Below are 15735 nucleotides of genomic sequence, written 5' to 3'. Positions count from 1 at the left end.
AATTTAACTCCTAAAGAGTTGAATTTGACTCCGTTTCAGATAACATTTGGTCCCACTCAAAATCAGTGTAAAATTTACTCTTTGGTCAGTGTCAAATTTTTAGAGTTAATTCTACTCAATATTGTGTAAAAAATAACAATGAAATGTGTAAAATTATTTAACACTGTAGTTTAATCACACTGTTAAGAGTAATATAATTACACAGTATAGAGTTATTTATCTACATTTTTACTTTTTTTAAAATGACACTTTCTAAGTGTAATATTTACTTTTCATTTCTCTACAGTGTTTAAAAATATATATAAATCATAAGATGCAGTGTTAATGAATTATATATATATATCAACTACTATCCCAATAAAAACACAAAGCACAACAACAGTAGATCACAGGACTCACAATTTATTGTGAAAAAATAAAGCATTTCAATGTCATTGAATTTACATTGCAAACCCATTGCCTTGTCTCTGACAGAAATATGTATAACATCACAAAATGTTTACCAGAGAAAGCAATATGGCACGACAAGGAGAGTTGTGTCATTCCCTCCATATGACATTTGTATGTCAAAAGGCCTAGGGTAATGCAGGTTGTCGACATGAAAAAAAACAAAATCCTGCTTTGCTCTGATCACCTCATATGCATGGAAATGTTCTTGAAAAGTAACTGTACCTAAAGGCACTGTGAGTAGCAACAGTTTTTCACACATTATCAGAACTGACTCAATCTGATAAAACACGGGCACTTCAGATTCAACTTTGCCACAGATAACCAAGTTTGGGCGATAAACAAACCCATTATGTTTAGCCCAATTAACCTTCATAACCTGAATGCTACTGGGCACTTGCATTGCCATAGCAATTTCAGAACCTCCTTTTACCATATTTAAAGACACCATTTTTCCTGGACCAATGTCTAACCGACTAAAAGTTGTTGAACTTCGCCAACTATATGCCATATAATTCTGATGCTTTTTTGCCAGTGTTTTAGTAATATTTTTAAATGATTTAAGCTGTTTTTTGAAAAAATTATGCTTGCCCTCATACCTCATACACCAACTATGCAGGACAGGCCCAATTTTCTGGATGCAGCGGGGATAGTGGATAAGAAAATGGTGCTTTGGTAAAAGTTTTTTCTGAGGATACAACTTCTTAAACAGTGTGTGGTGATCCACAATTAAATGTTTTAAATATACACATAAACCTTGAGATAACATGGGCGAGAATATAATGTTTATTATTTGAAGCAGTAAAAGAAGCAGGCCCCAGTGTTGGTCAATAGAAGTTACTAAATCTCCAAAGATAAGAGGAACATTCCGAAGTAAGCACCAGGACTGAACTGCATTCAGTCCCAGATCATTAGATCCTTCACCTAAATTAACAGCTACAGGCCTGTTGTTTCTCTCCATGAAACCGTAATCAAAACTTTGTATTCTTGAATTTATTTCTGCTGATGTAACATGTTTTTCCTTCAAATACAGAAATAATAACTTCAATTCGTACTGGCCCACCCCTTCTAACACATCATGCATCACATCAACTGAGAAATTCTCTGTCGTGTGAAAATACTCCAATGAATTTAATATGCATGACCTTTTCACACCAAAAACATATGGAAGGGATGGATTACAGGCCATTTCTTGACAGTGAGCAGTGTGTATATCTTTGGTGCGCAAAACTACTTTGGAAGAATCTTCAGAGAATTCTGTCTGAAAGTCCTCCTTTTCTGCTAAACAGAACCTGCAACAGTACCTTGCACTGAAAGACTCCACCAGACCAAACAAACTATGCAAACCCAAATTATCACCTGTAACCTGTACTACAGTGCCACGAACACAACCATTGAATAATGGAATCTCAATACCATCACTCTCTAACAGTTTAATGTCTCGAACAATGGGAGCAAAAATTTCATTAAAACCATACCGTTTAACATCTTGAGTATGAAATAAGGCGCACAGGTGTATGTTAGCCAAGAAAGAATTCCATTTTGGAGAGAAGTTTCTTAAAGTAAAATATACTCCACCCAATTTATGAATACCTCGCTTAGGACCCAGAGGGTTGGCGACCTCAAAGTCATCATAGAACATCTGGATCTGTATTGTCTGCTTCTCAGTTGAGAACAGGGGGTGACTTTTAAAAAAAGATCCATCACAAATATCTCTCAGTCTAGAGTCGCTGGTAGCTGAGCTTTGCAACATTTCTGCAACATACTGACTTTTAAATATTGACTGCAGTGTAGATAAAATTGGAATATACATGAATTTATCTTGAACTACTACCTGATCATATGTTCCAGTCTTTTTATTTCGTCTTGTGTCAAATCTTGAACCAATCACACATTCAACTGGTTCTACTATTTCCCACTTGTCAGTCATAAATTTTGATCGCTTGTATTCCGAATTTAGAATTGTGAAAGGATTGTCTAACCCCTCAAAACACGCCTCAACTTTTTTGCACATTTCCGTTTCTCTTTCATTACTAAATACATGCTTTATCACTGTCTCTTTAACATGCTGATGGATATCTTGAACAATCTCTTCCATGGAAATCACTACAGAATTCAGTGTACTTTGACCAACACCTGCTGCCTTTAGATCAGAAATTACAGCTGAACAACTATTTACAATGTATGGGGAAGATAACTGTGACTCAGCCTCTAAATATTCAGTCGACTCTTCAACACGAGAAACATTACTTGTATTGACGGTACTTTGAGGATATGAAAGATCATATTCTACAGAATCAACTAAACTGCTTCCATGGCACTTATTAAGATGTTTTCTTAAACCAGAAAAACTACCAAAAGAACGTGAGCATCCTTCTTGTCCACACATCAAAAAAAGAGTCCTGCCTGTACATAGCCCATGAATTACCTTAAAGTACTTAACAAGGTTGTTTGGACTTCCATGGTCACTTTTGCAAAGAAAACACTTCATAGCTAAACTAACGCACCATCCTTGCCCGCAATTCTGCAACTCTAGGGGTCTCCTTTGTTTCCCCCATGTCGATGTTATAGATGGTTGTTTGCACAAATGTGAAAAAGCTGCTCAGGGAAGAACTGTATGACGTACCAAAGACGTAATGGGCTTTAAAGAGTTCGTCAAAAGCTCCAACTGAACCTGTTGCCTTGCATGGAAGTGCATGCTTGTCAACCACAATGAAGTAGGAGTGAATGGTGCTCTGTGTGGATCCCTGGGCGAGAAGGTAGGGCTGACTTCTTTGGGTGATGTTGTCTAGATGCTGCTGCACACTGGTTCCAACCTACAACAAAATACATTCAACAGAATTGTTTTGGTGACTAACTTCTGACAATAGATCAGATCACTACAAACTGTCCACAAAATTGAGGTGATGGAAGATATATTTTAAACAACTGTTAAAGAATTCATTCACTTTGAAAAATGTTTTTGCTGATAATTATTCACCCCTGTGTCATCCAAGACGGTTTGAGGGTTCAAAGTCTGTCTCAATGTAGCTTCAAAGACTCGACAATCCCTGCAGAGAAATAAGGGTCTTATATAGAGAAACGATCGGCTTATAATTAAAAATAATATACTTTTTAACCAAAATTTGACCTTTCCGACATCATGACGTATTGCGTGGCGCATCTTGAGATTCTACAACACATTCAATTGTGGTATTTTTATTTAGATAAGAACCTTATTTCTCTGCTGGGATCATATCGAGAATTTGAAGCAACATTGAGACAGACTTTGAACCCTCATTTGAACCCTCAAACCGTTGGTCACCATTGAAGTTCATTATATGGAGAAAAATCCTGGAATGTTTTCCTCAAAGTCATACATTTATTTTTGACTGAAGAAAGAAAGACATGGACCTCTTGGATGACATGGGGGTTAGTTAATTATTAGCAAAAAAATAAATAAAAATTATAAGTGAACTAACCCTTTAGGCATACCTTTTGAAATCTGATGAGCTGATCTACAGCTTGATACGCAGAAAGCTTTCCCGGCCTCTTTCTACCTTGTGCAGATGGTGGCAGCAGATGTAGCAGCAGCAAGATGGCCGACATGTCACTGTCCCAGCCTACAAATAAGTAAATAAAAACCTGGTTAACATTATGCCATAGCATAGCATTCAAAATGACAAACTTGCACCATTACAAAAATTTACACTACACACCTACATAACCCACAATAACAAGTAAAACAGTTCCATTCATACCATTCTCAACTTCAGCAGCTGACTTAGCATTGCACATCAAATCCAAGAGTTCTGTGGTGGGTACAAGTCCATGGCTTTCCTTTATTACTTTTGCTTTAAAAGTGGTTGGCCACTTCTCCAAGAATTTGTTGGACGTGGCCTCACCAAACAGAAATCTGAAATCTTGTTCTATCTGCAATGTAACACACAGAGGTGATGAGTGATACCTAATGCTACATTGGATATTTTGGTGATGTTGTGAATTAAGATGTCATACCAGTCCTGGTGTGTCCAGAAATCGTGGGAAGACCGAGAAGACATCTGATGATTTGGCTTCATCGTTGACCATTGCTTGCCGATATATGAAGGTCATTTTCATCTTCTCACGGACAGTCTTTTCATCAGCAGAGTGTCTCAAAACGGCAATAGCTGCTTCCACATCCTCATCAGATGGCTCTCTGTCAAAGGTGAAGGGCTGACGAACACGACCTGGCCCACCAACTTAAGACAAAATAAAATGTTAAAAACTCATTTCTGTACAATTCACAGGTCACCAATGTAATCACGTCACTGATCAGTAAACATACCTTTAGGAGATTTGCTGACTGAGGCACCCCTTTCCTCTGCTGTTTTTCTTTGTATTGTCTTCAATCTCCATGCAAGGTATCCTGAACCACTCTCTGGATCGTAGTAATGTTCCTAAGTAATTATAAATAAATTATAAAGGAGTACTATTAACATTTCAAAGAGTGAATATGTGCATAATTTAGCAATAACCCATTAACTTACATATCCATGTTGTGAGTATGGGTCTTCTAGATAGGGAAACAAAGCTACTATCCCCTGTGCATACATCACTCTGACACTTTTGGGGGGGGATGTCCTAGCATATGAATTCAAAGTTAACATTACACTCAAATTACATTGCACAACACAATTTACATAATTACTATTTGTAAAATAATATTAATGTTTATTTACAGCCCAGCTATATGCTTAATGCTTACCCATGTGTTTCTGTCATCTCAGCAGCAAGTATGTTTATCATCTGTCTCCTGGTGGCATCGGTCAGGGATTTGGTTTTTCCATACTCATGCATAATGTGTTCACCACCAGGCTTTGATGTTAAGATTTTTTCAATCAACTATAGATGGAATACAATGTGCTTTCCGTTATCGTAAAACCATATGTAATAATGATGGAAAAAATTGTTATCTAAAGAACACTTCCCATGGTGAAACAACATTCAGATTGGACTTAACAATATAAGCAACTTTGACTTAGCGATTTCCACCACTTACCGCTTTTGCCTCATAGTTTATGTGGCATGGCCTTTTAGGCTGGCTTCCTTCTGCAGCAGCTTCTTCTTCAACAGGGTCACACATTGTGAAATTCAGGATGACGGTGTCATCAGATGTACCCGAGCATGATGATGATTGAGAGGCACCTGTTCATTATGAAATTGGTACAAAATATAGAAACATATTACAAGAAAATGTTATCGGTATTTTAAGACAATAAATGTTCTCATTTCAGCCTTTAAACTAAATAAACTAATTTGTGAATTGTCTGGATGAATACCAAGTCCTCCATTGCCCAGCATGATTCTCAGAGTTCCAGGTGACTCCTTCACTATTTCTTCAAAAACCTCTGTGTCAACTTCTGTGTCTGACTGGTCATACACCTTAATGTCTGGCTGCCTGCTTTCTGGTACGTTGAATTTTAGACACACTGTTTAAAAAAATTATAATAAAAAACCATGCATTCCCTTCTCACAAGTAACCAAGTTCATATTTAAGTTTGCCTCATGTATTCCCTAAATGAAGCAAGACAAGTATCTGCAGCCAATTATATGCAAATGAAAATATAAAGCACAACACAATTAATGAATGACCTAACTAGATATTATGACATAATTGGTTAAAGCTGTATTATTTTGTCATTGCGTGATATATAGGCTATAGCTTTAACCTAAGGTAAGTTACCCACCTTCTTTCAAGAAAGCATCGAATGTCAGCTCAGACACCTTCACGTATTTCTGCTCTTCCCCGAATTGAACACGCAACAGCATTTTGCCCCTGTTAACAAAGAAAATATATATTCAAAATCATAATTTAGGGCTGGTTCAACAAAGAGTTACCTATTAATTTCTCTCATGCACTATGCATTATTTAGATGTTACACTGCAGTTACAAATGGCGACTGAAGACAAAGTTGTGCTGGTTGAATATAACGTAATCTATATTTTCTGCAGCAAATTAGGCTAGTATCCCATTAGCTACCAAATAACTGTGCCAAAGGCCAAAGTTAGCTAGCTCATTAGCTAGAGTGGCGCCGATACAGGATGGCTGCCTCCGTGACGTGCTCTGCAGTTGTTTTTGTGTTTTTGTTAGTTTGTCCTGTCTTTAGTTATATTCCTGCAATCAGTTTCACCAGGGACGAATTGCTGGATATTCGGCAACACACATCTCCCGATATTTCACCGGTTTTCGACTATTCTGATGTTTTGCTGGACATTCTTGTCGGCGGAGCGGCTGCCCTGATCACACGCTTCAAGAGGACGCGCAGGCGGGGAAAGCGAGCGGGAGCGCTCATGAGACTCAGAAAACGCGGATTTCGAACGCCGTTGCCTAGCATCCATCTCGCAAATCTCCGCTCTCTACCCAACAAAACGGACGAACTGCTTCTGCTCTCTCGGACAAATAAAGATTTCTCCCACTCTGCTGCTCTGTGTTTCACGGAAACTTGGCTGAATGACACCATACCGGACAGCGCGCTCCATCTGCCGGACTTTCAGCTGTTTAGAGCGGATCGCGAAGCAGAATCAACGGGGAAATCGCGCGGCGGCGGGACATGCTTTTACATCAATGAACGGTGGTGTACAGATGTAACTGTGTTAAAGAAGACGTGCTGCTCAAATCTCGAAACGCTCTTCATTAACTGCAAGCCGTTCTATTCGCTGCGGGAGTTTCATTCGTTCATTCTGGTTAGTGTTTACATCCCTCCTCAAGCGCACGTGAGCTCAGCTTTACAGAAACTCGCTGAGCAGATCACAGAGACAGAACAACAACACCCAGACTCTGTTTTAATAATTCTTGGGGACTTTAATAAAGCCAATCTCTCCCGTGAACTGCCAAAATACAGACAGCATGTTACTTGTCCCACAAGAGACAGTATATATTGGATCACTGTTACACAACAATAAAGGATGCATTTCACTCTGTTCCACGAGCAGCTTTGGGACATTCTGATCACCTTCTGGTTCATCTTATACCGACCTACAGGCAGAAACTAAAATCAGCTAAACCTGTATTAAGGACTGTAAAAAGATGGACTAATGAAGCAGAGCAGGATTTACAATCTTGTTTTGACCTCACTGATTGGAGTGTTTTTGAAGCTGCTGCCACCGATCTGGACGAACTCACAGAGACCGTAACATCATATATCAGTTTCTGTGAGGATATGTGTATTCCTACCAAGACTCAACTAAATTACAACAATGACAAACCGTGGTTCACTGCAAAACTCAGACAGCTCCGTCAGGCCAAAGAAGATGCTTACGTGAAGGGGGACAATGTCTTGTATAAACAGGCTAAATACACACTGGAAAAGGAGATCAAAGTGGCAAAGAGGAATTATTCTGAAAAAATAAGGACTCAGTTCACTTCGAACGACTCCGCATCAGTGTGGAAAAGCCTAAAGAAGATCACCAATTACAAGACACCACCCCCCAGCACTGTGGAAAATCAACGACTGGCAGACGATCTGAACGAGTTTTACTGCAGGTTTGAAAGAACACCCATCACCTGCCCTGAACACCTCTCCACACAACCGTTCACACCAATAACAACTCCTGCAACCAACCCTGAATGCCTCTCCAAACAAACGTTCACACCATTCACAGCTCCTGCAACCAACCCTGAATGCCTCTCCACACAACCGTTCACACCATTAACAGCTCCTGCAACCCATCCTGATCACCTCTCCAATCAACCGCTCTCACCATTCACAACTCCTGCAACCAACCCTGAATGCCTCTCCAAACAACTGTTCACACCACTCACAACTCCTGCAACCCACCCTGAACACCTCTCCAATCAAGCGCTCTCACCATTCACACCTCCTGCATCCCCCCTCTCCCCCACACCTGCAATACAGATCAGCGAGGATGCGGTGCGCCAGGTCTTCAGGAAGCAGAAAAGGAAAAAAGCACCAGGCCCAGATTGTGTTACACCAGCCTGTCTGAAATCCTGTGCTGACCAGCTGGCCCCCATCTTCACAAAGATCTTCAACAGATCGCTGGAGCTGTGCGAAGTCCCTTCATGCTTCAAACGCTCCACCATCATCCCCATCCCAAAGAAATCCAAAATTACAGGACTAAATGACTACAGGCCTGTGGCTCTAACGTCTGTAGTCATGAAGTCATTTGAAAAACTGGTGCTGGCCAACCTGAAGGACATCACTGGACCCTTGCTGGATCCTCTTCAGTTTGCCTACAGAGCAAACAGGTCTGTGGACGATGCAGTAAACATCGGACTGCATTATGTTGTGCAACACCTAGACAGACCGGGGACCTATGTGAGGATCCTGTTTGTGGACTTCAGCTCTGCCTTCAACACGATCATCCCAAACCTCCTCCTGCCCAAACTAACTCAGCTCTCCGTGCCCACCTCCGTCTGTCAGTGGATCAACAGCTTCCTGACAGACAGGCAGCAGCTAGTGAGGCTGGGAAAATACACCCAGCACCCGTACAATCAGCACCGGAGCTCCCCAGGGCTGTGTTCTCTCCCCACTGCTCTTCTCCCTGTACACTAATGACTGCACATCTAAGGACCCCTCTGTCAAGCTCCTGAAGTTTGCAGATGACACCACACTCATCGGCCTCATTCAGGACGGTGACGAGTCTGCTTACAGACAGGAGGTTAAAGAGCTGGCTGTCTGGTGCAGTCTCAACAACCTGGAGCTTAACACGCTCAAAACAGTGGAGATGATCGTGGACTTCAGGAGAAACCCCCCTGCACTCCCCCCACTCACCATCATGAACAGCACTGTGACTGCAGTGGAGTCATTCAGGTTCCTGGGCACCACTATCTCTCAGGACCTGAAGTGGGACATTCACATTGACTCCATTGTGAAAAAGGCCCAGCAGAGGTTGTACTTCCTTCGCCAGCTGAGGAAGTTTAACCTGCCACAGGATCTGCCGAAACAGTTCTACTCCACCATCATCGAATCCATCCTCTGCACTTCAGTAACTGTCTGGTTCAGCTCAGCTTCTAAATCGGACCTCAGAAGACTACAGAGGGTAGTCCGGACTGCTGAGCGAATTATCGGTACAACCCTCCCATCTATTCAAGAACTGTACTTATCCAGAGTGAGCAAAAGGGCTGTTAAAATCACTCTGGACCCCTCACATCCAGCACACTCCCTCTTTGAACTGTTGCCATCTGGTCGACGCTACAGAGCACTGAGCACCAGAACGACCAGACACAGGAACAGTTTCTTCCCTCAGGCAATCCATCTTATGAACAGCTGATAATAACTGTGGGACACACTACACTATTTATATTTATATACACTACACTTTTTATCCAACACACATACTTAGCGTACACGTAAATCTTTTGCACATAATATACATGTACATACATGGAACACACTATACTACTTATATTTATATTTATATACACATACACTTATTTATCCAAACACACATACTTAGCGTACAGTTACAATTTTTCCACATAATGTACATACATAAATGCTCTTTTTAATATACCTGCCATACATTGTCAATTTGTATATTGTCAATCCTTACCCACCTATTTGTATTTTTTTGTATTTTTTATTCCTTATTGTGTTTTTTGTTCTGTCGCTGTTATGTTGCACTGCGGAGCTCTGTCACGAAAACAAATTCCTCGTATGTGTGAACATACCTGGCAATAAAGCTCATTCTGATTCTGATTCTGATTCTGATTCTATTTTAGTTCAAACCGTAACCAGTTTAAAATTGTTAAGCCATGTTAAACAAACACGTCACGCAATCAGTGATCTAAGTTATCGTTTAATGAGACTAACATTAACTATCAGAAGCATGCTAACATTACCAGTAACGCTATATATAAACCTAGATACGTTGCCTGGGAAGCTAAAAAATACGTTAGCTAAGAATAGCTATTAACTGTATTAAATCTTTTGTTGTTATAGTGACCGAGTTAACGTTATTTTAAGCATAAATCATTCTGACAAACTTCATTCGTGAAAATATTGCAACACATAAAGAAACACAGTTACGTTACCGATACGGATTGCTATAACTTGTAATATGACCTCAACTAATATCAGCACACTTTTAAAATTATGTAAAGTAAAAAAAAATTGCGTTTTGGTGTGGATAGCACAGGATACTCACCTAGCAATAGAGTTGCTCCTTCTCAATCTTCCTCCACCGAAATGCGTGCCAAACGAATGATAAGCACAGCAGAATGGCGGGTATTCATCACTGCTGTAGAGTTGAAATTGTCACTGCGTTTCTGCAGATTTTTACACTCACTTTTAACTCCACCGATAGAGCAACTTTACTCCCCAAAATGTTGAAAATACTCTTTCTGGATTAAAATAACTTTACTCTGAGAAATTAACACCCCATTTTTTACTGTGCACTAACATTAGTTATCTGCCGAATCAACCTGGTCAATCCCTGCCTCTTTTTTCTCTGTCTACTTCTTCTTCTGTCTCTGAGTTAATCTTGAAATCCAACCCTTCATCTTGTCATCTTGACCCTGCTCCTACTACTCTAATGAAACTTTGCCATTCAGTTATTTCTGCACCTATCTCTCACTTCATCAACGCATCTCTTACCTCTGCTTCATTTCCTCTGTCACTCAAAACTGCAGCTGTTACCCCTGTTCTCAAGAAACCCAACCTTGATCCCTCAGTTTTATCTAATTATCGTCCCATTTCAAATCTCCCCTTCATAGCTAAATTTCTGGAAAGTACTGTTGCCTCCCAGCTTCAGTCTTTTCTAGTTGAAAATAATCTTTTTGATCCTTTTCAATCTGGTTTTCGCCCTTTGCATAGTACTGAAACTGCACTAGTTAAGGTACTGAATGATCTGCTTCTCTCTGGTGATTCTGGTTCTCTGTCTATGCTCCTGCTGCTCGACTTCAGCTCTGCCTTCGATACCGTCTCCCATCAACTACTCATTTTGCGCCTTTCGGATGTGGGTATTTCTCTTTCCTGGTTCTCCTCTTATCTCTCTGACAGACTGTTCTACATTTCACCTCAGAATTTTCGCTCAACCCCTGTCCCCCTGAAGCAAGGTGTCCCTCAGGGATCCGTTCTTGGACCATTATTATTTATAATCTATATAATACCTCTTGGTTAGATCCTCCGCCGTCATGGTTTTAATTATCATTTTTACGCTGACGACATTCAATTATATACTACCTGTACATCAACTTTATCTCTCACAACTGAAAAAATCTCTGCTTGTGTACATGAAATAAAAGATTGGCTTCATTAAAATTTTCTAAAACTTAACATGGACAAAACTGAGATTATTTTCACTGGACCTTCATCACTCACTAATAAAATTCCTACCAACTTCACCTGTGAGATCGCTGGCTCTCTCATCAAACCATCTAGTACTGTTAAAAATCTTGGTGTAATTTTTGATTCCTCTCTATCTTTCCACTCTCACATTAATTCCATCACTAAATTGGCATTCTTTCATCTACGTTGTATCGCTCAGCTCCGTCCCTTTATCAGTATCTCAGATGCTGAAACTGTCATCCATGCATTTGTCACCTCACATCTTGATTACTGCAATGCACTTTTCATTGACCTATCAGCTAGCTCCATTTCCAAATTACAATACATTCAAAACTCTGCTGCCAGACTACTCACCCACACCAAGCGTTCTGCACATATTTCCCCAATTCTGCATGATCTTCACTGGCTTCCTGTGGCTTACCGTATTAAATTAAAAATTCTCTTTCTCACTTTTAAGTCTCTGCATGGCCTGGCTCCCCCTACCTCTGTAACCTGCTTCTCCCCTACAACCCTACTCGCTCTCTACGATTCCGATGATTCCAGCCTTCTCGTTGTCCCTCGGCATCTCCTTGCTTCAATGGGGGGCAGATCATTCAGTGTTTGTCCCGCCCAAAATGTGGAACTCTCTCCCCCGATCACTCCGTTCTGTTAACATTATCTCTGAATTCAAATTTTTTCAGAGATTCAAATCTCTGAATTTTTTTTTTCTGCTGGTTGCTACCCAATCTACCCAATTCTAACTTACTGTACTTGCACTCTCAATTGCCTACTGTTGTTTGGTCTGCTGTCTTTGTCAACTGCCTTTATTGTTGTTTGTTTATTGTAAAGGGTCCTTGAGCTCTGGAAAGGCACTATATAAATAAAACTTATTATTATTATTATTATTACTGGTCACATTATGTCACACTGAAGTTAATAATGATTGATTCCAAGATATACAGGGTGAATATCTGAGATACAGTAAAACATATAGCTTGCTGTGATACATATACTGTGTGTACATCCTCTGAAGAAAGAAGATGTAGCATGCATGGGGCCTCAGAATGATCAGTTTGTAATTTGTAATAAATTATTATTTTTTTTCTCCTGTTTTGGAACAGTCAGGAAGACAAGGAAGAGCTTGTATTTTTGTTCATTTTTATTTGGTAAGGCTATGATAGTGCTTAAAGTCAGCAATGTTTTGTTTGTTGTTTTGGCATTTCATGTCACGGAAGTTTCTGATGTGGCATTTAAGGGTAAATGACCTGAATGCTCCCACAATAAATCTGCTCCTTCACTGGGCCGTAGCAAAAATGGACAAAAATATATCTGTCATCCCTGTCTGTTCTAAAACAGGCGCCTATCTCATACAAAACAATCGCCTACTTATGCATGCAGTCAACACAATAACTTTTAAAACCGATGCACTAAAAATAATAAAGAAAAAGTATTATACTACAAGCATTGTCACTCTTTACAGTTTACCTTATAATACTGATAGAATAATAATAATAGTAACAACAGAAAAGGGAAATAGATAAAAGCCAACAAAGTGTTGTGTGTAAAAGTATCTCGACTAGCTTTGAAACAACAATTGTAAAGGAATGGGACGCTAACACCTCTGGGTCCTCTCAACACAACACAGCTGTACTCTCTCAGTCTTGTACAGATGTCACTCTTAAAAGATGCACACACGCAAGAGAAGCCAATCCATTTCTTCAGTCAGTTATGAGCATGAACCTGGAGTAATGGAGAGAGAGCAACTGGACACAGAGAAGAAAGACAATGCAAAAAAAAAAAAATTCACACCATTACTTTAAAAATAGAAAGTACAAATGTAAAAATTTTAACTATTAGAAAATGAATAATTAATGCCAGTTAAATATTGTACAAGCTGTAATGTTCATATTAAAACTTTTTTTTAAGGGTTTAGTGTATTTTTATTTATAAAGTACACAGTGCATTTGGAGAATATCAAAGTCTTTCATATATATATATATATATATATATATATATATATATATATATATGTATGTGAAAGATTAAGAATACATACATATGTGTATTAATGTAAACACACTTTTTTGAACAGTTCATCTCCCGCACGCGACCAGACGGTAGAAACACGCCTATTTAATGTGCACGGGCGCCAAGAACCTGTACTCTGTTTGCGTACCCAATTCTAAGTTCAAGCCAAACAGTGACAAGAGCAGTGTACCAACAGGGTCACAGAATACGATGGTCACAGAATCACAGCCTCAAGACAACACATTTGTCCTCCTTTTTGGAGTTGCGCTGAATCAGCCTAAAAAATTTTTTAGAATCTTAATTAGGACGCAGCAGCATAGTTCTAATGCTGTTAAATCTCTGGTCAAACAAACGACTGTCTAAAAGAGGTGACAAATAAATATCTGATATATCAACAATGGTTAAAAACGTAAACAAGCCTCCATGTGCTGGCTACGTCATATCACGTAAACATGCCGAAACATCAGACCTCGTTTAATCCGGAATGGACAAAAGAGCACGAATTTATAGCAAAAAGCAGTAGAGGCGCTTTTCATGGATTTTGCGCACTAGTAGTCAAGGGAAAGCCGTATTTGACCTACATGCCAACACGAAAAAACATGAAAGTATCCGACGAGCAGCAGGTACGTCTTCCCTGACTCTTCTCCCAACAGATCGTCTTTCACAGGCTTTTGGATGCCATATATTTTATTAACCACACTTTATGACACTCGCGAAGCTCTGAATCTTTTACCGAAATAGGCAGAGGAAAGCTTCAGTGCTTCTTGAGGATTCATTTACCCATCACCACCTCAAACTACTTAGGCCCAATTCTACCCCTTAGCCCTTCCCCTTTACCCTACCCCTTTCCCCTACCCCTCCGTTTCGCGCGTTCACGTGAAGGGGTAGGGGTGTCTCGATTCTCTTTTGGTTGGAGGGGTAGGGGTAAGAGGAAGGGCCAGATGCCCTTTAAATGAAGATTTTTCGGGACCACACTTCAAACTAAGGGGTATGAATTATTTCGGCAACATGGCTGCTACAGTGAACAAAAACACACATAATGTAAGCTTTTTTTGGCATAAATAAAGATTTTAACGAAAAGTAATCATTTGTTTTATGTACCATTCAATTGTGAGTTCATATTAACGGTCATGTTACTCAAAGAAATGTTTGCAAAAAAAAAAAAAAGCTAAAATTTGCTGACATCATATCATTACAGACTGCATGATAGTGCCACAGCACATGTCGGATCAGGGCGATAACTGCCGTTGACACTGATGGGGGCTGTCACGACCGGCTCAAAGCCGTGGCAAATGAAATGGAGGACACAGTGACTGGATTGCAAGAAATAAACATTAACGCAAATAAAATAATATATATCTAAACAAGAAAACATGGTCATCTGTAATGTCTGTCAGTTGCATGGTTGTAAATGTAATAGCCACAGAAACAAAATACTAAAATCAAATAACAAACCAGAGCCTAAAGCAAACACAAAATAAACCCAGAGAAAGTCCCACTCCTACACTAGCCAGCCTAAACTTTTATAGAGGGATGAACAGGTGGACATCATTCCGTTGACGAGTCTCCTAGCCACACCCACTAACCAGCTGTAGCAAGAAGAGTAGAGGGACTCGTCACACACTCCCCCTAAAAAGAGCACAGAGACTTAAAACACGTCCAAAACCCCAAAGAAAACCCCACCACTAAAAAATTCAACAGTCTAAGTAAGCAAACTTATTCAAACATTAAAACTTTTCCCAATCTTATTAGCTCTCCAAATCCTTCCAGCCATCCCTGCGCCTAGGAAGCAAATTAAGAAAAGAACAGAGACAGAAGACAGGAGAATAGATCAAATCCTTCAACACTAGACTATATGAATACGAGATAAGGCATCAGCAGTTATGTTCTCTGAACCTTTAATGTGGCGAATATCTAACAGGTATCCCTGTAAAAATAAGCATCACCTCATTAACCTCTGGTTTGGGTTCTGCAACGAGTGAAGAAAAACTAAAGGGTTATGATCAGTAAA

At 39.8% G+C, this 15735-nt stretch overlaps 2 protein-coding genes across 2 annotated transcripts in view; one reads left to right on the top strand and one right to left on the bottom strand.

Moving 5' to 3' along the window:
* The window catches only part of LOC132127037 (C3a anaphylatoxin chemotactic receptor-like), a 123666-nt gene that overhangs the window by 75762 nt on the left and 32169 nt on the right, over nt 1–15735 (top strand). The gene's annotated exons all lie outside the window — the stretch shown is intronic.
* Nucleotides 2946–10791, bottom strand: LOC132127038 (uncharacterized). The gene is made up of 10 exons (XM_059538649.1): nt 10576–10791; nt 6156–6244; nt 5468–5613; nt 5174–5310; nt 4956–5049; nt 4754–4865; nt 4444–4667; nt 4188–4359; nt 3922–4049; nt 2946–3263 (listed from the first exon to the last, which is right to left on the bottom strand). Exons 2-10 carry the CDS (start codon nt 6235–6237, stop codon nt 2946–2948), a joined length of 1413 nt encoding a protein of 470 aa, XP_059394632.1. The 5' UTR covers nt 6238–6244; nt 10576–10791.

Source organism: Carassius carassius, chromosome 45, assembly GCF_963082965.1.
Source record: "Carassius carassius chromosome 45, fCarCar2.1, whole genome shotgun sequence".
Classification (NCBI taxonomy): Eukaryota; Metazoa; Chordata; class Actinopteri; order Cypriniformes; family Cyprinidae; genus Carassius; species Carassius carassius.
Note: the sequence above shows the minus strand (reverse complement) of the source record. Positions and strands in the feature narration are given on the sequence as shown.

What these genes read in the sequence shown, in the direction of transcription:
- LOC132127038 (XM_059538649.1), bottom strand. Translation starts at nt 6,237, where the DNA reads ATGCTGTTGCGTGTTCAATTCGGGGAAGAGCAGAAATACGTGAAGGTG. An exon ending in CGATGCTTTCTTGAAAGAAG is followed by an intron (nt 5,614 to 6,155) that starts GTGGGTAACTTA and finishes CATAATGAACAG; the next exon opens with GTGCCTCTCAATCATCATCA. An exon ending in AGCTCATCAGATTTCAAAAG is followed by an intron (nt 3,264 to 3,921) that starts GTATGCCTAAAG and finishes ATTTTGTTGTAG; the next exon opens with GTTGGAACCAGTGTGCAGCA.